Raw genomic sequence first — 25,848 nt, forward strand, 5'->3', positions numbered from 1 at the left:
CTCTCTCTCTCTCTTTCTCTCATGAATAAATAAACAAAATCTTAAAAAAAAGAAATGGAATTGTCATAAAAAGGAGTTTGTGGAATTATTTTTTTAAGTTAAATATTCAAATTGTAATAGTTCTTGGCAAAGATGGCATACAAAATGCACAGGCCTCCTATTTTACAGAAACAAGTAGAATTCCCTATGTGTATTTTGTATACCATCTTTGCCTAGAACCATTACAATTTGCTTGAATTCTACCTCTCAAACATTGATCTTACTGGTCTAGGGTGAATTTTTAACTCCATTGATCTGTACAGTAGATCAGCTCCTCTAGAGTTGTAAAGAAAGAAGATTGAGTGCACTCTCTGGAACTGATTTCCACTGAGTTAGTAGAGATTCAAAGTAATAATTTGCAAATGTAAGGGATCCAAATTACATAGTGGCATAAAATTATTTTAAACTGGAGATGCCTGGGAATCAGTCAATGCATAAAGAGGCTTTTGCAGAGTTTCTCTTATCTGACTATGGCAGGAACCTCCAAGAATGAGTCTGCCATAATTGCTCTCTCCCTAGAGTTTTGTCTGCCAAGAGAGAAGACAGAGAAGACCACTTGCCTCTGTATAAACAAGAAATATCACAAAATTTCTTATTTCTCCTGTTTCCCTCAAAAGCACATTTGTTCTTCCCGTAGAAGCCTTTCCCCTACTAAATTAAGTATATGCACCCCCACCTCCAATTATTGAGCAAGCTACTTTTTTGTGCATCTTATTTATGTATGAATAAACTGTGTATTCACTTGTTAACCTGTCTTTTGTTGGTGAAGTTTACAGGTCCTCAAACCATAAACCTAACAGGACAGAGGAAATGTCTTCCATCCCAGACAGAATGATTGCAGGTATATGTATGTATAAATACGTGCATAATATATTTAATATATATCTGTGTGTTTCCAGAAGCCAATAATGAATACCATTTTTCTTCCAACAAATCTCATGGGTATTTAACAATGCACCTGCCTGCAGAATCAATAAACATCCCTTAAAGGTTTCTTCTAAAAAAATTCATGGTCACTGAGCAAATACTTTTCTCAAAATAATTCTTTTCATTGCTTCTTTGGCCTCTCTGTTTCTCACACTGTATATCAGGAAATTTAGGACTGGTAGCAAAAGAGTATAAAATATGGACAAGATTTTGGCTCTATCCCGTGGGTAGCTAGAGCTGCTTCCCAGATAAGTAAATATCACTGTTCCATAGAAAAGAGTCACTACTGTGAGGTGAGAAGCACATGTGGAGAATGCTTTATATCTGCTCCTTGTGGAGTGTAACTTCAGGACAGTGCGGAGGATTCCCAGATAAGAACTAACCACTATCAGAAAGGTAGTCACCGATGTTGTGCCAGAGAAGACAATAAATAAAATCTCACTAGATTGGGTGTCAGAACAGGACAGTTGAAAAAGCAGTGGGATGTCACAGAAGTAATGGTTGATGATGTTGGGCCCACAGAAAGACAGGCTGAGCAAGCTGCTCAGGTGGGTGAGTGAGCTAGCAGAACCTACTAGGTAGCAAGCAGTCACCAAGTGGACACAGAATGTGTGGGTCATGAGGCCTTTGTAGTGAAGTGGGCAGCAAATGGCGACATACCGATCATAGGCCATGGCAGCCAGGAGGAAGCATTCGGTGGTCAAGAACATGTTGACGAAGGAATACTGCAGGAGGCAACCATGATAGGAGATGGATTTCTGTCCTGTTATGTAGTTCACCAACATCTTAGGAATAAAGACTGAGGAATAGCAGAAATCCAAGAAAGCCAACTGACAAAGGAAAAAGTACTTGGGGGAATGGAGCTGGGCACTTACCCAGATTACTGCGATAATCCAAGCATTGCCCACCACTGTGACGAGGTAGATTGAGAGAAACAGCACGAATAGGGCAGTGTTCAGGTCAGGGTTATCAGTCAGTCCCAGGAGAATGAATTCAGTTACCACACTGACATTTCTGTTGGCCATGTGTGTGTCCCCCCCTTAAGGGGGATCTGCAGGGAACAAGAGAACAATGAAAATAACCAGAGTATGGTCTGAATATATGAATTCAGTGTACTAGCATCTTTAGAAAACTGCATGGTCTTAACAATCATAGTCCACAGGAAATTCAGTTCTCACAAGTGTGAGAAGTCAACCTGATAGGAGACTTTGGTTGACTCAATGTCTCATCAGGGGTATAAACTGACATTATGCACCGTGAGAACCCTGGAAGAATCAAAACTCTTGGAAAGCCTCATAGATTTATCAGAAAGACTTTAGGAGATGGGGCCCTGGTAACAGTATACTCCAGATTCCAGACCACAAGGCAAGGGCCCTGTATTTTTAGGAAACACATTCCTTAATAAAAAACAAAAAAGCCTCAATATTTAACAGGTAAATTTCTGAGATATGTAGCAAAACTACTGCCTGTGACATCTTTTTAACTTAGATAATACATGACACATATTACATAATTTATATATATATATTTATATATAAATAGACAATATATACATGATTTGATTTATAGACTAGCCTTAAAAATGGAAAATGAGAATTAGGTATGTCTAGAATAGAGGATGAAAAAAATTCAAACATTTTCTAGTCATAACATTACTTATTTGTTAAAATTCATTTGTTCTGGGAAGTTGCTCTCTGCTATTCCAACAGGTATTTATCATTCCATTTTCTGATTTCCTAGAGTATTTATTACCCAATGGCTTGGATTAGTCCATATCATATTTTTTTCATTAAGATTAAATCAAGAAGCTTTAATATGTTTTAATCTCTGCAGTCAAAAGGCCTCGAGTCTAATTTCAAAGACTATGCATATACTTTTGGTACATTAGATCATGCATGGATACAGATTTTTATCAAGAAATATATTATTAAATTAAGTTTATTTTAGGCTTTCTCATATAATTGAGATTACTTGAAAAATAAGATTATGATAGCTGGTATATTGGGTAAACACTTGATTAAATAATTATTAGGGAAAACTTTCCTTACCACAAGATTTATAGGAATACATAATGCACTGCTATATTTTGGGAGTTTCCAATAAGAGAAATAAATATAGATCACGCTTCACATTAATTTGACAATTGAATATTTTCATGAACATTAATTAATATGCTGTTTCACAATTCAGGCTTTGGCAATAATATTTCTCTGATAGTGAATAAAAAGTGAGAATGAGGGGATCCCTGAGTGGCTCAGCGGTTTAGCACCTGCCTTTGGCTTAGGGTGCAATTCTGGAGACCGGGGATTGAGTCCCACATCAGACTCCCTGCATGGACCCTGCTTCTGCCTCTGCCTGTGTCTCTGTCTCTGTCTGTTTCTCCTCTCTCTCTCTCTCTCTCTCCCTCTCTCTCTGTGTCTCTCATGAATAAATAAATAAAATCTTAAAAAAAAAAGTGAGAATGACATAGGTTTGGATCTGATTCTGTGATACTGTGCTTTTATTCCCAGAGTGATATAAAGTTAGTGAGTAACAATTCAAATGTTGCAAACCTCGGGACAAGACTGTTTTGACCATATATACTTTACTGAGATGCCAGAGGTAAAAAAGAAGGATGAGGTCTTTTTTTGTTCATTTATTTCTTTTTTTTTTTTTTTTTTTTTTTGCTGAATTAAACTGTGATTTCAATCTTAAATCCTAGTTTCTAGATTAACTATGATTTATCTGTTAACCTTCCTCAGGAGATAGTTGTGATAAATAAGAAACTATGTAAAAACTGTCTGGCACACTCCCTAAATGCTTGCTGTATAATCAAAGTAAAACAACCAAGTGAAACAGAAATTGCATTATCTATTGACATACTGGACAAACGGCTTTTGACTGAGGTAATTTTTTGGATCTTAGGTTTTGTTTGTTTGTTTGTTTCTTTTTGTTTAGATAGTTTTGCCTCCCTTGACTTTGTTTTTATTTTATTTTTTTATTTTTTAAAGATTTTATTTATTCATGAAGGACCCAGAGAGAGAAAGAGAAAGAGAGAGAAAGAGAGAGGCAGAGACACAGGCAGAGGGAGAGGCAGGCTCCTCTCAGGCAGCCCGATGTGGGACTCAATCCTGTGACTCCAGGATCATGCCCTGAGCCGAAGGCAGGTGCTCAACTGCTGAGCCACCCAGATATCCCGACTTTGTTTTTAAACAAACCAATTTGTTACTTTGACAATTAGTTCCCTCTTATGTCACTGATTTCAGCTTTATTGCTTTGATTTTCATTTAATAAATAGTAATTTTCATCTGGATTGCCTTTCATGCCGTTTTTCTTTTACTGTAAAATCAGTTATATATGATAAATTAACTGAGTTTAGATTCTTTGAATATAAAATTTAGCTGTGATAACAGGGCCAAAAATCACCACTCTCAGATTTAACACAATTTAACAGCTTGTAATAATTAAATTTAAATTTTAAAGAATATCTTTAAATAAATTTACTACTATAATTTACATAATTATATGAAGCTCTAAATAAAGCTACCTGAGGAGATAGGGGATGAACCCAATACTTTTTTTAAAAGATTTATTTATTTATTTGAGACAGTGAGAGCATGAGTGAAAGGGGTAGAAGGGGACAGAGAATCTCAAGCAGACTCTCCGCTGAGCAGGGAACCCACTCAGGGCTTGATCTCACCACCCTGAGATCATGACCTGAGCAAAAATTGAGTCCTACACCTAGGCACCCTGAACCCACTAATTATTCTAAGAGAGCTATTTTATGTGATAATGATCTAATTCTATTTCACCTCATTCAGTAATTTGAATGGATTTGAAGCAGATGATTTTTCATCACATTCCATTCATAGCATGTATTAAGAGTTGCCATTTTTGAAAACTGGAGAGGCATGTATAATTCCTTTGTTAGAATACATAAATATAACACCTACCTGGTGTTGAGAGGAAGCTTAGACCTTTCTCTTAGTTTCCTGACTTGTGTTTATATTTGGTTTAGGGTCTTTGGAGGATGAAATCCCCAGTGATTCTGTGATACTGTGTTTCATTAAAAGAGCAAAGAGAGATTTGGGAAAGGTAAGGTCCCAGTGCTGTCTTACCAAATTGTAGCAATTTATGGATTTGGCCATTTCTCAGTTTTAGAGGAAACTGTCACATAAATTCATGTCTCACCTATATGAGGCTCTGCAAATAAACCATCTAAATAAGTGAAAATGAACTCCAGCAGTGTTTATCATTATAATTTACATTATATATATAATATCATATATATATATGTTTAGTTTTAAAGAGCACTAAGTTACATTTGTTGATGACCATATGCTTCTATATACTTGCATCATTATTGGTAGTAATTATGGAAAATATGCATATATTTCAATCTGAGATAATCCAAAAGAAGTGAAAGCAATCATCAATCACTAGATAGAATTCAAGTGTGTGTGTTCACACACTAGATTGCCTTTTAATACAAGAGATAATTTACCCAATTAAGACACTAAAATAAACATGAAGTTTAACATTTTTGTCACTGTGGTCTTTGAACATAAATGTACATTTTAAAAATTCTAGGTTGAATTTTTAAATTCAACCTAGAAATTCATTCTAACCTTGAAGGATAGAATGAAAAATATAAAAGGTGGTAATCAGAGTGAAATGGTGGACATTTATGTTTAGTAACAAAGGGGAGGGGGCAAATAAGAATAAATAAGTCAGTGGTATAGGTCAAATGCAGCCAAACCAACAAATAGCTATACAAGAACAAGGTGTTACAGATTTGCAGTGATTTTAAAGTGAAGCAATGACAAACATTTTATGGTCTCATTCATTTGGGGAATATAAAGGATAGTGAAAGGGAATAAAGGGGAAAGGAGAAATATGAGTGGGAAATATCAGAAAGGGAGACAGAACATGAGAGACTCCTAACTCTGGGAAACGAACTAGGGGTGGTGGAAGGGGAGGTCGGTGGGCGGTGGGGGTGACTGGGTGATGGGCACTGAGGGGGGCGCTTGACGGATGAGCACTGGGTGTTATGCTATATGTTGGCAAATTGAACACCAATAAAAAATAAATTTATAAATAAAAAAATACAGGTAACAAAAAAAATAAAGTGAAGCAATAGTTAAATAGGCTAACACACAGGGAATATTATAATAATTTTACTAATATCAGTGTTGCTTTTTCTTTGGCAACCAAATATTAAGTAGGATCCTCACTGAGTTGTTGTTGTTGTTGTTGTTGTTGTTGTTGTTGTTGTTGTTGTTAAATGCCCAGTATGGGCAGCCCAGGTGGCTCAGCAGTTTAGTGCCGCCTTCAGCCCAGGGCATCATTCTGGAGTCCCCAGATCGAGTCCCATGTCCGGCTCCCTGCAGGGAGCCTGCTTCTCCCTCTGCCTGTGTCTCTGCCTCTCTCTCTCTCTGTGTGTCTCATGAATAAATAAATAAAATCCTTAAAAAAAATGCCTAGTATGTTCAAAGCATTTCATCACTATTATCTCTAGCCTTTATGGAGATCCCTGGGTGGCGCAGTGGTTTGGCGCCTGCCTTTGGCCCAGGGTGCTATCCTGGAGACGTGGGATCGAATACCACGTTGGGCTCCCGGTGCATGGAGCCTACTTCTTCCTCTGCCTCTTTCTCTCTCTCTGTGACTATCATAAATAAATGAAAATTTAAAAAATTAATCTTTATGTAATTTTATTTAATTAAATATTCTGATCCATATGATTCACATTATACGTGGCCCAGAATAATTAAAGGAATTATCTGAGTTTAGACTTAAGGAAATGGTGGAACAATATCGTAATATAATGATAGTCTGGTGTAAAAATTTGTGTTCCTCTTACTGTTTATTCCATAAAGCCTTTCAATATTTACTAAGGAGTGAACATAATAATGATGGAATTTGAAACCATATTGCATGAAAAATAGTGGGAAAGATAGGAAATATCTAGTAGTAGAAAAATTAGATTCAGGATAATATTCTAATTCAGCAAACAGTGAACATCTGAACAGTCTAAGAATGAAAAGTGAGAATATGTGAATTTTAAGACTTCATAAGACGTATCTAAGAATGATACCCGCTCAAAAGAAAGATGGGTATTGCTTAAATTGAAAAAAAGGTCAGGGATCCCTGGGTGGCGCAGCGGTTTGGCGCCTGCCTTTGGCCCAGGGCGCGATCCTGGAGACCCGGGATCGAATCCCACGTCGGGCTCCCGGTGCATGGAGCCTGCTTCTCCCTCTGCCTGTGTCTCTGCCTCTCTCTCTATCTGTGTGTGACTATCATAAATAAATAAAAATTTATAAAAAAAAAAAAGAAAAGAAAAAAAGGTCATATTTAATTGATAAAATTTTAATTAGTTTTATAGGAGAAGGATGACTAACATTGGACCATTTTTAGGGGGGATTCTATATCAGATTCAGATTCTATATCGATAGGGTTTTGATATGATGAAAATACGCTTCTTAGATATTTATCATCCTGAGAATTACAATTTGTTCACAGGCTGCAATTGACCAAGGACTAGCCTGGGATCAATGTAATCACTATTGTGTTCACAGCACAAAACCAAATTTCAAATCTTAGGAACCATAAATTCATTAAAATAACTTGTCTCTTAATAAACAACAAACATGACCACTGTGCAAATGTACCCACAACTTGTCCAAGCAGTGCTGGTGACTTATTTCCCTGATGAATTAGACCGATTTCCAGACTGTGAACTCCAAATCTACAAACATGAAATAAAATAATAATAGTAATAATAACACCTATTTAGATATAAAAGTTATGTTTAGTAAACATCTACTGATTCTGATTTCTCGAAGTGTTGATGTTGAGCAGTAACCAATTTTATGGATGGGTAAATGTATTGGAGCTGAAAGAGCCCATTCTCAATTTTTTTCCCTGATATTTTACATGAAAGTTGAAGAAATAGCATGTTTCATTCATGAAGTCTTCATTTATTTCTAATTGACTAATTATATTAACCATTTAAGGACATTTGGAATCTGTTCAACCGAGTTGCATTGTATATATATACACACACACACACACACACACACACACACATATATATGATGAGGTATATATATGTAGTACTCATATTATCCATTATATTGAATATATTACTCATTTTCAAATCTTCATCCTATAAATCTGCCATACATCTCTCATTTGCATCACAATTTAGGAAAGGGATTACTTTTTTTCTATATGACCATCTAGTTACTGTAGATAATAGTTGCTGTATATACAATAATACAGCAACTCATTTGTTCAGATGAATTAAAGGTCATCATTAAACATAAACCAATATGGTATTTTTGTTCCACAAAATAACTCTCCTCCTTAAATGCCCACTTAATAAACTGTTATTTTATCTTTATCTTGGCCAGCCCCTTATTTATGGGGTACATATTGTAACAGAACTTTATTTTTCTGAGTTCTAATTATCTGGCTTGTATATTATATATCATATCATTCCTTGTGTTGATACTCTAGGATATGAGATATTGAATGCTTTTGAAAAAATTGTGAAGAATGATGCAAAATTAGGTTTACTTATTATTATTTTATTTTTTTATTTTTTTCTGAAAATCAAAACTTTAATACAAATTCACTTTTATGAATGCCTTTTATACATAAATGTCAGATATATGTAGCCTTAAGGGACCCAATTTCAAGTAATATATTAAATGATCTTGGAAAACCATAAAGGTCCACACAAATGTTATATGATGTTCTTGGGGTTGTTGGTGGTGGTATTATTATTTCATTCTGAAAAGTAAACGTTTAAATGAATTTCTTTGCATGCATATCTAACATAATGAAGATTTCAATTTACTATCTTTATTCACATTTCAATTTGCTGCCTGCAGAGATATTGGAGCCATTCACTCATGAGTTTGGCTGTCACTGAGAGGAAAAAAAAAAAAAATAGAAGTTTAATCTAGCTTGCCTTGTAAAACCACATATTAATATTTATAGAGTATTCAGCTCTCTCATTGTGCTGCTGAGCCTAGTTGCCTCTTATTATTTTAGTATTTAAAAGAATCTAAAAAATTAAATATAATTTTATTTGTAAATGGTATTTTCTATAATACTGTTTTGTCCAGATAGGAGACTTTGTAGCAATTTGCAGAGAAGAGATCAGTATGGGACAATCAGTATTTACAGACCTGATTTCATCATTATACACTTGTATATATAATTTGAATCAAAGGACAAACAATGGCTTTGCATATTTTCCCTATTTGGAATATATAGCACAGATTTCCTCCTATCTAGAATACCTTCAAGGAATTTCTTGCTTAATGGCTAAAGAAGATTCTGGTAAGATCTTTAATGGAAAAAAAAAAGGAGGAAATAGGGCAGCCCCAGTGGTTCAGCGGTTTAGCGCCGCCCTCAGCCCAGGGTGTGATCCTGGAGACCCGGGATCGAGTTCTACCTCGGGCTCCCTCCATGGGGCCTGCTTCTCCCTCTGCCTGTGTCTCTGCCTCTCCCTCTCCCTCTCTCTCTCTGTGTCTCTCATGAATAAATAAAATCTTAAAAAAGGGAAATAATTATTAATGACTCCCTAATTTTCTTGGAGGCCTCCTTTCTAAACATGAAGGCAAATTTCTCAGCATAAGTTTTCACTAAGTTTTGCTAACCCTTCCACGTGGAGTGGAAGTAAAAGTGTAGCATTCGGTCCTTCAGTTTCATATATAGTAATGGAAACCAAGGAAGGCCACAAATAGGGACATAGTTCAGACTGATCACTGGGAGTGAAATCACAGAGGCGATCTAGGCGATCTAGATCCTGATCTAGTCAGGATCTTTTTCTATTTTTGAGAATCTGCTTTTATTTTGAAAAATGTCTGGCTAGAAATAATCCAGGCTAATTTCAGAACATGCATATGCCAGCTTCGTGGATAATTCAAGTACCAGTCATTTTTGCTTTAAAAGTATTTTACTTATTTTTGTGCTTAATAGAGAGACTGATATAAGAGATATTTTGTTATTTATCAATCTTGTTTGTATCTGTCTATTTGTGTGTATGTTTATGCATCTATTTGTATGTATTCATTTCTATGCATATACAGGAATGAAGGGGTCTTCAGCTGTCCAGAGATAAATAGCCTAGATCTTACTATAGTTTTTAAGTTAGTTTGTAAACCATAACCAGACATATGTTCTTTACCTTGTTATTTTTCTAGGCTTTTTTCTTCTGCTATAAAATAGAAAATTCCCATTAAAAATAACTCTAAGACTCCTTCAGTCTCAAAACTTTAATAAATTTATATAAATATTCTGTTCCAGAGAGCTTCTTTGTATGCTATTTTTGGACCACATATGGTGCGAAATTAACAAGGACAATATTTTATTTCTGTAGCTCTTTTCACAGCATCTTTTACTTCCTTGTTTCTCAGGCTGTAAATCATTGGGTTTAACATAGGAATCACCAGGGTATAAAACACAGATACCACCTTTTCTTGTTCTAAGGAATATTGAGAGCTTGGTTGAATGTAACTAAAGCTTATAGAGCCATAGAATAAAGTCACAGCCGTTAAATGTGAAGCACAGGTGGAGAAGGCTTTGTGTCTACCTGCTGCTGAGCGGATCCTCAGAATAGCAGCAACAATGAAGACATAGGAGATCATCACAATCAAGAAAGTGATCATAGCAATAATTCCAGAGAAGATTAAAAGCAACAGTTCATTCATGGATGTGTCAGAACATGACAACTTCAATAGTGGGGGAAGGTCACAGAAGAAGTGACTGATGATATTTGGCCCACAGAAAGACAATTTCACCAAACCAATTGTGTGTGTCAATGAGTTGATTAAGCCTCCTACACATGACCCAATGACCAGGACAATGCAAACTATTTTAGTCATAGCCACTGTGTAAAATAAAGGGTTCACAATGGCCATGTAGCGGTCATAAGCCATTGCCGCCAGCAAGAAGCCCTCAGTGGTAAGGAGTGACACAAATAAAAAATACTGCACAATGCATGCAGAGAATGAGATTGTCTCCCGTTCAACAAAGAAGTTCAGCAGCATTTTTGGTGCAAAGACTGATGAATAGCAGGCATCAACAAATGACAGGCAGCTAAGGAAATGATACATGGGTGTTTGGAGTTTGGGAGTTACTTGGATTAGAAAGACCATTCCTAGATTCCCCACCAAAGAAATGGTATAGATCAGCAGGAAAAGCACAAAGAGGACAACTTTCAGTTCAGCACGATCTGTCAGTCCCAAAAGGATAAACTCTGTAACCAATGTAAAATTAACATCAGCCATGGGTATGTATTTCTTGGTACCTGTTAATGATAAAAAAATTGGAGTCAATTGAGAAGAATCATGCCACAGTATCAAAACTACTTGGAATCTCTAACTAGCTGTGCAACTTGAGCCGTTGACTTTTCTTTCCTGGTTATTTTACCCATAAAATTAGAAAATTTTAACTAGAAAGCATCTGGTCTCTTCAAGTACTATTTATTAGTCTATTCCAAAAGGATACTCCATGAGTGAAAAAAGAAAACATAAATAAATAAAATCTTTAAAAAAATGAAGTTCTCATTTTGGATTTAATGGCAGCTAATGTCAAATACATCAATAAGAATTAACTGTATTATGGCATTTGAACTGAGAAATTCCACTTATGCCTTCATGTTTAGCTTATATTCTACATTTTTTTGGTAAGTTGGATATGATGAAATACTAAGCCCTAACATCCAAAAACTTTGTGGTTATCCTTAGGAAACAGTTGGAGGCATTAGCTTCCGTGAAAAATGTCCACTGGGAATGAGGGGAAAGGGTACTGAGCTGGAATGGTAAACATGGCGATCAGCAAGTTATAATTGGCTTTTGGTATCCAATAGAAATATCTTACTCAGGAGACTCAGGAAACAAAGTTTTTACTTTTTCTGATAAAGAGCAAAGTAAACCTATAAAATAAAGCAAATCTATAAAACATACAGATACTTTTTACAATATTTTTTGGATGTTGCAACATGTTTCCTCAAATATGCAATGTCTTTTCCATTTAATGCACAACTGTTGATTATTACCATATTTTGTTTGAAAAATAGCTATCTTTTTATATTATATAGAAAATAGAAATAAATATTTTAAATAGTTCACAGGGCTATAGCTTTACCTCTATATATTACAGGGAGATATTTCATTATCCTTTCACTTGGGAGACACTATTTTTTTAGTATAGTAGGTATAACTCAGAAACAAGACAACAGGGGATCCTTGGGTGGCTCAGCGGTTTGGTGCCTGCCTTTAGCCCAGGGCATGATCCTGGAGTCTCGGGATCCAGTCCCACATTGGGCTCCCTCCATGGAGCCTGCTTCTCCCTCTGCTTGTGTCTCTGCCTTTCTCTCTCTGTGTCTCTCATAAATAAAGTCTTTTTAAAAACAAAACAACACAACATTACAAATTTATTGAAATTGTAAGAAATGAAGTAACTGTTTAGCTTTAGGATTTCTACACTGATGGGTGAGTAATCCCTATGGAAATATGTAATTATGACAGATTGCAATTCATCCTTTAGGGAAGAATATTTTACACTGACTAAAAAAATGATTTTTCATTGTTTCAGTAGGCATTGCCTAATGATTTTTTTTATGTTAATGTAGAAAAAGAAATTGAAGTGTAGGATAAGGAGTGAGAATAAGTGGCCAGATTATAAATCCTTCCCACTCTAGGTTTATAAGAATAAAATTAGAACATAATTTTTATGCCTTCTTCATCTTGTTTTTTGTATTTTTAGCTAATTTGCAAAATGTATTTGTCTGAAAGTCAAATAAGTGAGTTTCACTTACCAGTGGAAGAAAAAAATATTCAGTACTTTAGCTTATTTAGGAACCTTATAGTCACTCATTCCAATGGATTATTTCTCTGTATTCCTCCCCAAATAATCAATCAATCAATCAATCACACGGAAAAGTTAAATTTGTCTAACACTTACAGTAATACAAATTGAATAAATGATAGTAGTTACAGGTAGGACGATTAAATTCAAAAATTTCCTTTAATATATGATAACCATAGGCAGAGCACCCATGGTATGAAAGCAAGAGCAAAATGGTCAAAAAACAATCATGTCAGAAGACAGGGTTAGATAAAAATTTAGTTATATATTTACTTAGGTTCAAATGGGAATAGAGTCCCTGGAGATAATATTCTGATTGAAAGGATATAGTAAATACATGATTAAAAGTTCCTCTGTGTTTCTTGAGGGATTTAGGAAACTCTCAAGACCTTAATGGCTCCCTGAAGGCATTTAATTTCCTGAATGTTAGAATGAATAGAAGGAAATGTAGGGCAAGTATAGGGAAAAAACCAGAATCTATAAATTCTGAAAAAACAACACAATAGAATAGATAGTGATACCTGCTTGGTATTTTTGCAAGAGAAGCTTTTCAGAAGAACCCATTGGTTGGGCCTACATGTTAGAAAACACACATGCACATATATACATCCACACACAGACAAAAGTGAAACTAAAACCCAAACATCAGTGGGCTTTAAGGTAGTAAAAAAACATGCAATTAAAAAAATTCTATTCTTTTGATTTCTTGGATTGTGAGGATGGGATAAAAAAACATTAAAACTTCTATTTCTTCAAAGCTTTCCTTGAAATAAATCCAATCATCTATATCTTGAGTGGTTTATTCCTTCTAGCATGTGTCTGCTGAGAGACAACTTTTGGCGTTTTGGCTTAGTCTTAAAATGAATAACAAGGAAATCTAGTAGCAATATTTCACAATGTTCCCTCACAGTGTGACATTGTAAATATGATTTATTTAGTTGTAAATAATCTTTTGTGTACAATTCTGTAAATAAGAATTGTCCTTTATTGTTTATTCTAAAAGTGATTTCATTTTAACTTCCTAAATGTACATTCCTTATTTTCCTGATTGAAAACTAAAAGAGCAGGTGGTAGGAGTGGGGATTAGGTGATATTCTAAACTTGAATTAGGGGTGCTTGAGTGGCTCAATTGGTTAAGCATCTGCCTTCAGGTCATGATCCCAGAGTCCTGGGCTCAAGGCCGAATTGGGCCCCTGCTCAGTGAGGAGTCTGTTTCTACCTCTGGGTGCATTCTCGCTCTCTTTCTCCGTCTTCCTCTCTCTCTCTCTCACACACAAACACACTTGTTCTCTCCCTCTAATAAAGAAAATCTTTAATAAATAAATAAATAAATAAATAAATAAATAAATAAATAAACTTGAATTAGGCCGGAAGATGATTCATTATTTTAGAAGACCTAGAACATTCTAAGTACCTGATGCATTCTGGATTTTTCAAGTATATAATTTATTACCAGTCCATATATGAAGAATTATGAGAAATATATATCAGAAATACAGAGAGATTAGGTTTCATAGACCAATATCCTCTTTTCTCCTAGGAAGTTATAGATCAAGGACAAGAAGTATCTGAAAAAGCTGTATAAATGTCTATTTGCAGGTGACAAAGGAGAGAATAAAATGGAGTAAATATTACTAAGATGTTCATTTAAAATGGAGCTAGGAGGCAGGGATCCCTGGGTGGCGCAGAGGTTTAGCGCCTGCCTTTGGCCCAGGGGCGACCCTGGAGACCCGGGATCGAATCCCACATCGGGCCCCCTGTGCATGGAGCCTGCTTCTCCCTCTGCCTATGTCTCTGCCTCTCTCTCTCTCTGTGTTACTATCATAAATAAATAAAAATTTTAAAAAAATGGAGTTAGGAGGACATAGGAAGGGTGGGGCTAGAAGTCAAAACGTATTCTATGTTAAAATGGACACAAATGGATTTTCTACCTAATACTAGCTCTAGCAACCAATTACACATAGGTTACTGTAACGAGATATATACAGCACCAATCTCATTTCATTCAAAATGACTTATATAAATTCCCTCTCCCCTCTTTAAATATTCTAAACTCCTTTGTTTCTCCTAAGCACACTTTTGGTTTTGGATGAATCTGTCTCTCTTGGATTGCAATCTCTAAGTCCCCAAATAAGCACACATTTTATTTTGCAATTTAACAGTTTTGTCTTTCCTTGGTTGACACAGGCTCTCAGTTGTGGAGGAAAAAACAAACAAAAACAAAAAACAAAAACTAGTTCAGAAAGTCCCTATCAGATCCTGTATCTTCTGTAGATCTATCAATCCTCTGAGGTTATAGGCAATACTATTTCCTTTTTTCTTTTCTTTTTTAGTAATCTCTACACTAAACATGGGGTTCAAACTCAGGATCTCAAGGTCAAGAGTCAAATACTCTACTAAGTCAGCCAGGCACCCCATGCAATGTTATCTTTAAAAGCACCTATTTCTGGGAAGAGGCCTCATACCAATCATCAGATACTTAAATGGATACCTAAACTAATATCTAATGGCATTGTTAATAATAAAAACTGATGTTAAGCTTTTAAGTATTGATATTTATAACATTGACAGGGCTGCAATTGAATTTGGTATCTAGAAAAATTAGGCAGCTTTATTTAAAATGAATTTAGCATATATTTATTGATTTGTCATGAAAGAAGCCTTTCATGAAAAATATAATTCAGAAGTTATATTAATACAACACATTGAAGTATTGTATTTTAGAAAATAATAACTTCTTCCAAATAAAAGTTATTGAGGGATAATTATGATACAATAAGCAGTATTCATTTCAAGTATATAATTTAATGAGCTTTGACAAACATATACCCAGACCAATTACTACCACAGTCAAAACATAAAATATTTCTATAACCCTCAGAGTATCTTCTTCTCTTTCTAAGAAACTGCCATCTCTGACCTCTAACTGCAAAGTACTGCTGATTAGTTGTACATCTATATTTGTAAAATTTGCTTTTGCAGAGTTTCATACAATTGGGATAATACAGATTTTTTTGTCTGGATTTTTTTTGAGTCAGGATAATATTTTTAAGAACATTAATATTGTTTTTTAATAACATTAATGTTGTTACATAAATCTTTAGTTTTTTTTTCTTTTTTATTGCTTAGTAATATTCCATTGTATGGATATGACACACTTTGCTAATCCACTCATCTGGACATTTGGGCTGTTTGCAATATTTAGCTACATTGAATAAAGCTGTTGTAGGGGCATTTGGGTGGCTCAGTTGGTTAAGCATCCAACTCCTGGTCTTGGCTCAGGTCATGATCTCAGGGTCTTGAGATCGAGTCCTACAATCCTGCATCAGGCTCCCCGCTCCTTGGGGAGTCTGCTTCTCTGGCTCCCTCTACCTCTTCCCCACATTCTTTTTCTCTGTCTCTCTGTCTCTCTCTCTCAGATAAATAAATAAATAAATCCTTAAAAAAAGATTGTTGTTGTAAATACTAGAGTAAAAGTTTTGAATGGGCAGGACTACTCAGGTCACCTGGATAGATACCTAACAGTAGAGTGTTCCAATTCATTAACAGGGAATATCTATTTAGATCTCCAATTCCTCTCAACAATTTTTTATAGTTTTCATGTCTTTATCGTTAAGTATTGATTTTGTTGTTGTTCAATTTATTCCTAAATTTTGCACTATTGTCAATGGAATAGTTTATCAATCTTTGAATTATTTGCTATTAATACACAGAAACATTTCATTTTTGTATATTGTTTTTGTCTTTTACATACATAATAATTCCACCTGAGCATAACGAAAATTGTGCTTCTTCCTTTCTCGTTTGAGTGACTTTAACATTTTGTTTTGTATTATTCATTTAGTTTGTATTGTTTTCTTTTGTATTGTTCTTTCATGTCATATCGTTCCTTTATCTCATATTGTTCATTTCTTCCATATGTATTTTTTGCCTCACTTTTGAATTGTTCTGGCTTTCACATATAAGCATGTGTATTTCTGGAACTTATTATTGTGTATTTTTGTGTATTATGTGTTATGTGATAGAAATCTCCAGTAAAATCTTTTTTTAATAATAAATTTATTTTTTATTGGTGTTCAATTTGCCAACATACAGAATAACACCCAGTGCTCATCCCGTCAAGTGCCCCCCTCAGTGCCCGTCCAGTAAAATCTTGAATGGTTTTTTGTTCTTGTGTTTTTTAAATTTTTTAAATTTATTTTTTATTTTTTATTTTTATTTTTATTTTTTTTTTACCAAACATAGGCAGTGTTGTCCATTACTATTTCTGGTTTTATTTTAGTTTATTTTGCTTTGTTCTTAACCTCTTTCTCTTCTCTTTTTCTGTAGGAACTCCACTATGTATCTATTGATATGTTGAATCATGCAACACAAATCTCTGAGACTGTGTTTATATTCCTTCATTCATTTCATATTTGTTTGCCAAATGGGATGATTTCTAGCTAACTAGCTCCAAGTTCATTGATTCTTTCTTCTATCTCCTGTTTGTTTTTGGATCTTTCTAGTGGATTTTTCATTTCAGTTATTGCATTTTTAACTACAGAATTCTAATTTGGTATTTTTATTAATCCTTTTCTTTTTATTGAGATTCTCTATTTGATGAATACTTATTGTAACACTTTCCTTTAATTCTTTATATATTTATTCTTTAGTTATTTGAACATATTATCTAGTTTTTAGTTCAAATTCAATTAGCCAATATATATGGTACGTTGTTAGTTTCAGATGTAGTATTCAATAAATTTATCAGTTGCATATAACATCTAGGACTCATACCACATGCTCTCCTTACTGCCTTCATCCAATTACTCCATCCCTCCACCCACTTCCCCTCCAGAAACCCTCAGTTTCTTTCCTATACTTAAGAGTCTTTTATGGTTTGCCTCCCTGTCTGATGATTTCCCATTCAGTTTTCCTTCCCTCCCCCTATGTTCTTCCACACTGTTTCCTATATTTCACGTAGGAGTGAAATTTATAATAATTGTCTTTCTCTGATTGACTTATTTCACTTAGCATAATACCCTCCAGTTCCATCCATGTCGATGTATATATTGGTAAGTACTCATCCTTACGGATGGCTGAGTAATATTCCATTGTATATGTATATATACCACGTCTTCTTTATCCATCCATCTGTTGATGGACATCTGGGCCCTTTCCATGGTTTGAATATTGTGGGCCTTGCTGCTATGAACATTGGGGTGTAGGTGCCCCTTTGGATCGCTACATTTGGGAATATAATGGATAAGCCTTGCTTTGGGAAAACCACCTTTGTGATCATGGTATCTCCCCTGCCAGGTAAGTATTAAATATATTATTTATAATAGTGCTTAAAATCTTTTCCTGCTCTAACATCTGGGTCATTCAGTTTCTACTGACTTCTTCCTCCCACCCTTCACCACTGCTCAAGTCTAGTGTATTATTACATTTTTTCTTTTTATTTGTAGGTCTTGAAAATTTCTGTTAAAAGCTATATATTTGGGCAGCCCAAGTGGCTCAGTGGTTTAGCTCCGCCTTCAGCCCAGGACATGATCCTGGAGACCTGGGATCGAGTACCAGGTCGGGCTCCCTGCATGGAGCCTGCTTCTTCCTCTGCCTGTGTCTCTGACTTTCTCTTTCCCTGTGTCTCTAATGAATAAATAAATAAAATCTTAAAAAACCTATATATTTGATATATTTGATACAGTGTTGATACTCTGTATTTTCTAAGTGCAGCTTTATTGAGTACTGACAATTATTTATTCAAAATTGTTGTTCTGAGTAACATCTCCATCAGTATTTTATGAAAGTTGTAGCTGCTCCATCTCTTCACCAGCACTTGATGTTTTATAATCTTTCGTTAAAGATTTTTTTTAATCTATATCCAGCATGTGGCTCAAACTCACAACCATGAGATCAAGAGTCACTTTTGCTCCACCAGCTGAGCCAGCCTGCGGCCCCTGGTATCCTACACTATTTTTATTGTCATCTCTTTTATAGTTAACTTTCTTTCCCTAGATTAGTAGTAAAGTAGAGCAACTTTCCTATTTTTTCTGGAAGTGGGATATTTTCAATATTTATTGCATGATGTTCTTATTTTTTTTTATTTATTTTTTTTTTAATTTTTATTTATTTATGATAGTCACACAGAGAGAAAGAGAGGCAGAGACACAGGCAGAGGGAGAAGCAGGCTCCATGCACCAGGAGCCCGACGTGGGATTCGATCCCAGGTCTCCAGGATCGCGCCCTGGGCCAAAGGCAGGCGCCAAACCACTGCGCCACCCAGGGATCCCCATGATGTTCTTATATGTACTTTCACCCCTTCCCTCACCCTTTGTTTTTATTTTGTCTTAGTTTTATTGATTTGTAATATTTCTTTATAAATTTTGATTAGAGTTTCATATCTATGCAGTAAAAATATTTTTGCTGACTTTGTGGTTTACTTTTGCACTCTACAAATATATTTTTAAGTATCAATATAAGTCAAAGTCCCTTAATTTATCCTTAATGGTCAGAACTTTTTGTGTCTTATTTAAGAAATATTTTGCCTGTTAAGGTTTTAGGATGTCTCAATTTATATTATTTATTGTTATAATGTTTACATTTACTATTTATTATTGATTGACTTCTATTTAAAATAATGCAGCTTGAAATATTAAATACAGTGCACTCTGTTCCTTTTTTTACTTTCTCTATGATAGTAAAGCCTTAAAAGATTTAACCCCATTGACCCAACACTGCCTTTTGCATTATTGTTTCCATGCATTTATATTCTATTTATTTTAAATCACCTAATAGAATATTATTATTGTACAGCCAAAATTCAATCACAATTTATAATTACCCACACATCTCCAATTTACCCTTCCCTTTGCTTTCCATATTTTCATTGAAATTAATTTTTGTCTTTTCTCCTGAGCACTTGTTTAAGAATTATATACACACACAAAGACATACACACATATTGTAAAGTGCCCTGACAGTATGTGTACAATTTATTTCAGATTTCCTTTTTTTACTTATGAGAGAGAGACAGAGAGAGAGAGAGAGAGAGAGCACATATGGGAGAGGGTCAGAGGGAGAGGTAGAAGCAGACTCCCTGTTGAATGGGGAGCCCTATGTGCAGCTTGACTGCAGGACCCTGGGATCATGACCTGAGCTGAAGGCAGATACCTAACTGAGCCACCCAGGTGCCCCAAGTATACAATTTATTTCAATTTTATGTTTATGTACCTGAGCATAACCACCACATAAATCATAATGAAACAGGTATTTCCAGCATTACAGAATGATCCTTCATGGCTATATTACCATAACTTAATTTTAGCTGTTGTTAAACCTTACACAAATCTTACATATGAATTTTTTTAAAAATATGGACTTTTGTGTCTGCTTTCCTTTATTGAGCATAATTTTTGTGACATTTATTTATAATATTGTATATCAGTAGCTTTTTAAAAAAAGTACTGTTTGGCCTTCCATTTTGTGAATATATAAAAATTCATTAATTTGTTATAAAATGGTCTGTTTTATTTTCTAGTTTGTAATTATAAATATTATGAATAAAAATGCTTAGAACATTATTGTTCATGGATGTTTATGAACACACACTTATATCTGGGAAATATTGGGACATAAGTTAGCCATATATTCAGGTTACCATCAGACAGTTCTCCTAAATGCCTGTACTATTTTCATACACTGTTGGAAATGTGTCAGTAATGATATTAAACACTTTAACATATCCTTATCGGCTATTTTGAATGTTTTTCATATAAACTTTGTTTTTTTAATTTTTTCATATTTAGTTGTCTTGTCTTTTATTGACTGGTAGTTCTTTTTCGTATATTCTGGATGAATCTTTTGTCAGTACACACTCTATGAATACTTTTCCATAGTTTGTGGCTTGCCTTTTTAATCTTGTAATGGTATATATCCAGGGACAGAAGTCCTCAATTAAAACAGAAGCCTTGGGCAGCCCTGGTGGCACAGCGGTTTAGTGCCACCTGCAGCGGGGGGTGTGATCCTGGAGACTTGGAATCAAGTCCTGTGTCGGGCTCCCTGCATGGAGTCTGTTTCTCCCTCTGCCTGTGTCTCTGCCTCTCTCTCTCTCTGAATAAATAAATAAACAAACAAATAAATAAATAATCTTTAAAAAAATAAAACAGAAACCTCACTGAGTGTTGTATATATAAGCAACTGGAATATAAATAAAGCTTTGGAGGAAGAAAGAATAAATAAATAAAACAAAGATCTATTCTTCCACTGTTATTTTTATTTTATTATTTGTATATCCCTATTAAGAAATGTTTGTCCATTTTGATGGACATGAAGACAGACTTATGTTTATCTCTAGAGACTCTATTTTTTTCGTCTTTCACACATTTACTTCTATGATCCATCTTAAATCAATCTTTGTATATGATGTGAGTTAAAGTTAGGGTTTCTAGCTCTTTCTACTCTTTCTTACCCTTATTAAAAATAATTTCCGGTTCTTTATATGTGATTACAGATTCACAGAAAGTGAAGAAGATATTACTTTCCACAAGGGAAGGCTTCACTCTTTCTAAAAAGGCATAACGGATGATAGGTTAAGTTAATTCAATTATTATTGGGGTTCGTTCTGGGCTGGATTAAAGTTATATCTCATTTTTTTCTGTCTTGTCCTTGTTTGGGTGTAGATTTCCCAAGATATTGATTAAGAAGTGAGCCTCTCTCCCCCTAGCTCTTAAACACTGCAGAAAATTCAGTTTTAACTCTTTGGTGGTGTGAACTTAGCCACCCTGCGCTATTCAGGCATATCATGGAGATATGGTGGGTTCAGTTCCAGAATATTGTAAGAAAGTGAATATTGCAATAAAGTGAGTTGAATGAGTTTTTTGGTTTCCCAGTGCATATAAAAGTTATGTTTATATCATGCTATAATCTATTAAGTGTGCAATAGCATTCTGTCTAAAAACGTTGGTGTGCATACCTTAGTTTAAAAATACTTTACTTTTTTAAAGATTTTATTTACTTGAGAGACAGAGACAGACATAGCAAGAGAGAACATGAGTGGAGAGAGAGGGAGAAGGAGAAGCAAACTCCTTGCTGAGCAGGGAGCCCAATTTGGAACTCGGTCCCAGGATCCTGAGATCATGACCTGAAATGAAGGCAGATGCTCAACAGACTGAGCCACTCAGGTGCTCCTAAAATTACTTTATTGCCACAAAACCCTAACCATAATCTGAGCTTTCAGTGAGTCATCATCATTGATCATGGATCATAGTAACAAATAGCTTAATAAAGAAAAAGTTTGAAATATTGCAACAATTACCAAAATGTGATAGATATACAATGTAAGCAAATGTTGTTGGAGAAGTGGTGCTGATCGCCTTGCTTGAGGTAGAGCTGCCATGAACTTTCAATTTGTAGAAAACATAGTATCTAGGAAGTTAAATAAAGTGAAGCATAGTAAAAGGAGATGTGCCTGCACATCTTCAAATTGCAGCCAATATCTTGAGGGGGCAGTCAGCCTTGTAATTGATGCCTCTATGTCTGCTGGGAACTTGTCAACCAAGCATGTAAACACTGACAAAATTCACTCTCTCTCCAGATTCCATCTTAATCTGCAAAATCTGAATCATTTTGTACTCCAGAAAGAAAATTCTAACCTTTTTTGCCTGGCCTACAGCAAGACCAAAATCTAGCAAATGTTTTGGGCAGGAATTCCACATTACATTTGCTGCTAGCTCTTCCTTCTAGCAGGATTTAGTGTCTTCTAAGCACAGCTGGGGAGTGGGAGACTTCAATCTATGCCTGTACCCCAGAACTATGGCTTTCTTACACTCTCCACCTTCCATCTCATTCAATTTCCTATTGAGGGTTAAAGCAGCTGTGTGTTTAAGCTCCTATATAATCCAGTTCATCTTGTTAGGCTGCATAACTGTCAAAAGGACTACTGTTTTCTTTTCCTCCAGAACAGTTACAGGACACAGGAGCCCCTGCTTTTGATATACTGCAACCTTTAATATTTGTTTTGTTTTGGACAATACCAAATGTTCCTCTGTGTTTTTCAGAATTTATTTATTTATTTATTTATTTATTTATTTATTTATTTATTTTAGAGGGTATGAGGCAGAAGCAGAGGGAATCTTAAGAGAATCTTAAGCAGGCTCCATGCTCATAACAGAGCCCAACACAGGGCTGAATCTCATGACCTGAGATCATGACTTGAGCCAAAGTCAAGAGTCAGATGCTTAATCAGCAGAGCCACCCAGGTGTCCCCAGAATTTCTCCATTTAAATCTGTCTATTCACATATCTATCATCTATCTATCTATCTATCTATCTATCTATCTATCTAAATATCTGTCATCTATCTATCATCTACCATTTTACTTACTTACTTACAGCTTATTAGATTATTATTATTTATTTATTTATTATTATTATTATTTTTACAGCTTATTAGATATTCACATATCTATCTATCATCTATCTATTATCTATCTATCATCTATCTATCTATCTATCTATCTATCATCATCATCATCTTCATCTATCTATCATCTACCATCTTACTTACAGCTTACTGTGTGTCTATACTTCTGTTTATTTGTTTATCTGGTCTTCAGGCCTCTTCAGACACAGAATATGGCTAATACCCTGAGAGGAAATGCAACTATGTGTGATGAAACCTGCAAAATATCTGCCTGACCCTCTCCTGAGTCTTCTGATTCCTCTACAGAGCCCTCCATGCAAGACGACGCTGCATTATCAAGTGTGCCCTGAATCAGTGAGACTAAGTATGCTCACATATCCAAGTTCACCCCTCTCTGAAACCTATACTACTACAACTCTCTTCTCTTCAATAGTTACTCACTTTACTCAACAGATAATGTGTTATCTTATCTTGCTTTTCTTGTGTGTGTTTTTTTTGCATAGATGCTGTTTTGATCACAAGTTATTCCATCCACAAGTAAAAGTGCATATTTTCCTAACTTTTTTTTATTTTGAAACATTTCAAACTTATAGTACAGAGTCAAGAATAAGACAGATTTTCAATAATATTTAAATGATCTCTCTTGTGTTCCTTACCTATAGATACTAACTGCAATTGATTAATTGCTTTATCAGTCTCTCAATCCCTATTTTAATATATCTATGTATGTATGAGTGTTTATATGCCCATTTCGTATATATTTCCTTAAAATAGTAATGACATAATATTATTTTATATTATGCATCACAAAGTCATGCTTCCCAAAAGTTTGAGATATAACATTAGGTAATACATTCATCTTCACACAATACTTTGCAAACTCATTTACCATATCTCTTCATTACCTGTTCCCCTAACAGCTTTTGCCCCGTATATTATCTTAAATCTCTTTACTTTTGAATGTCACAGAGTAACTGGTACAAGTAAAAGGATTAAACAGAAGTGAGTTGAATGAATAAACTATAACTAATAACAGTTATTTTCTTCTATAGCTATTTTTCTAAGATACCATTAAGATACATAATTTAAACATAAAAATGGAGATATATGTCTTTACTTGGATGACAGCATTTTTGGAACAACAAAAAAGAAAGGTCTGATCCAAGAAAATCATGCCAAGAAACTATTACATTTTTTTCTCTGAGATAAGAATGCCTTTGATAAATTATAAATTCCTATCGTTGGAGTGTTCTTTTCATTTGAATCAATGTCAGAGTCTTTTAAATACATGGTGCATTCTTTCAGAGCTTAGCATCAGAATTTGTTTAAAAAATGTACTAGCTCTTGAGAGAATGAAAATGTTAAATCATAAGAACAGTGAATATGGTAAAATAGACTGAATTTACATTTTCATGTCAAATTCAACACTCATGTCTTCAAATTCATGAGACTACCTTGATTATAGTTTTTTTTTTTTAATGATAGGCTTTTTTAAAAAATTTGATTTATTTATGATAGTCACAGAGAGAGAGAGAGAGGCGCAGAGACACGGGCAGAGGGAGAAGCAGGCTCCATGCACCCGATGTGGGATTCGATTCCGGGTCTCCAGGATCCCGCCTTCGGCCAAAGGCAGGCGCCAAACCGCTGCACCACCCAGGGATCCCTGATTATAGTTTTGTTGGTGTTTTAAGTTCTCTTCCACCATATGGACCTCTTGGCTGCATCTTTTACATCCTTATTTCGTAGGCTATAAATCAATGGGTTTAGCATGGGGATCACCAATGTATAAAACACAGCAGAGACCTTCTCCTGTTCCAGGGAATACTGGGAACTTGGCTGGATGTAACTAAAGGTCACAGACCCATAGAATAATGTCACGGCAGTCAGATGAGAGGCACAAGTAGAGAAGGCTTTGCGCCTCCCCTCAGCTGAGCGGATTCTCTGGATGGCCATGATAATGCACATATAAGAGACCATAATTATAGTGAAAGTGAACATTGCAATGACCCCAGAGAATATTAAAAGCAGCATCTCATTGTTGTGGGCATCAGAGCAAGAGAGTCTCAGAAGAGGGGGAATGTCACAGAAATAATGATTCACAATGTTAGGACCACAGAAGTCCAGTTTGAGCAAACCTATTGTATGTGTCAGTGAGTTAATGAGCCCACCCAAGTAAGATGCAAGGACCATCTGAATACAAACTCTTTGGGTCATTATGACTCTATACAACAAAGGATTAGCTATTGCCACATAGCGGTCATAAGCCATCATAGATAGGAGGATGCCTTCTGTGGTTACATATACTGCAAAAAAGAAACTCTGTAGAACACAACCAGAAAATGTGCTGGACTTGTGTTTCGATAGGAAATTGACCAACATCTTTGGAGCAAAGACAGTAGAGTAGCAGATATCACAAAAAGAGAGGTTGCTAAGGAAGAAGTACATAGGAGTATGAAGTTGGGCATTTAACCAGATCAACATAATCATGCCCCAGTTACCTGCCAGAGTGGTGAAGTAAATAAGGGTGAAAAGCAAAAAAAGAGGGATCTGCAAATTAGGGTTTTCTGTTAAACCTACCAGAAGGAATTCCTTCACCCCTGTATGATTCCAACCTGCCAT

The 25,848-nt window shown here is 35.1% G+C and overlaps 3 protein-coding genes and 1 pseudogene across 3 annotated transcripts; all 4 read right to left on the minus strand.

Annotated features, from left to right (window-relative positions):
• Positions 1-1,052: 1,052 nt before the first annotated feature.
• On the minus strand, positions 1,053-1,991 carry LOC112663751 (olfactory receptor 1052-like). The gene has a single exon (XM_025452812.3). It carries the CDS (start codon positions 1,989-1,991, stop codon positions 1,053-1,055), a length of 939 nt encoding a protein of 312 aa, XP_025308597.3.
• An 8,316-nt stretch (positions 1,992-10,307) lies between these two features.
• On the minus strand, positions 10,308-11,246 carry LOC112663666 (olfactory receptor 1052-like). Its single transcript, XM_025452739.3, has one exon. The coding sequence runs from the start codon at positions 11,244-11,246 to the stop codon at positions 10,308-10,310; it is 939 nt and encodes a 312-aa protein (XP_025308524.3).
• Positions 11,247-18,014: 6,768 nt separating this feature from the next.
• On the minus strand, positions 18,015-18,134 carry LOC125752998 (U1 spliceosomal RNA; annotated as a pseudogene).
• A 6,781-nt stretch (positions 18,135-24,915) lies between these two features.
• On the minus strand, positions 24,916-25,848 carry LOC112663665 (olfactory receptor 1052-like). Its single transcript, XM_025452738.3, has one exon. The coding sequence runs from the start codon at positions 25,846-25,848 to the stop codon at positions 24,916-24,918; it is 933 nt and encodes a 310-aa protein (XP_025308523.3).

Source organism: Canis lupus, chromosome 18 (assembly GCF_003254725.2).
Source record: "Canis lupus dingo isolate Sandy chromosome 18, ASM325472v2, whole genome shotgun sequence".
NCBI lineage: Eukaryota > Metazoa > Chordata > Mammalia > Carnivora > Canidae > Canis > Canis lupus.

Excerpts from the sequence above, each read along its gene's own strand:
- LOC112663666 (XM_025452739.3), bottom strand. The coding sequence starts at position 11,246 with ATGGCTGATGTTAATTTTACATTGGTTACAGAGTTTATCCTTTTGGGA.
- LOC112663751 (XM_025452812.3), bottom strand. The coding sequence starts at position 1,991 with ATGGCCAACAGAAATGTCAGTGTGGTAACTGAATTCATTCTCCTGGGA.
- LOC112663665 (XM_025452738.3), bottom strand. The coding sequence starts at position 25,848 with ATGGCAGGTTGGAATCATACAGGGGTGAAGGAATTCCTTCTGGTAGGT.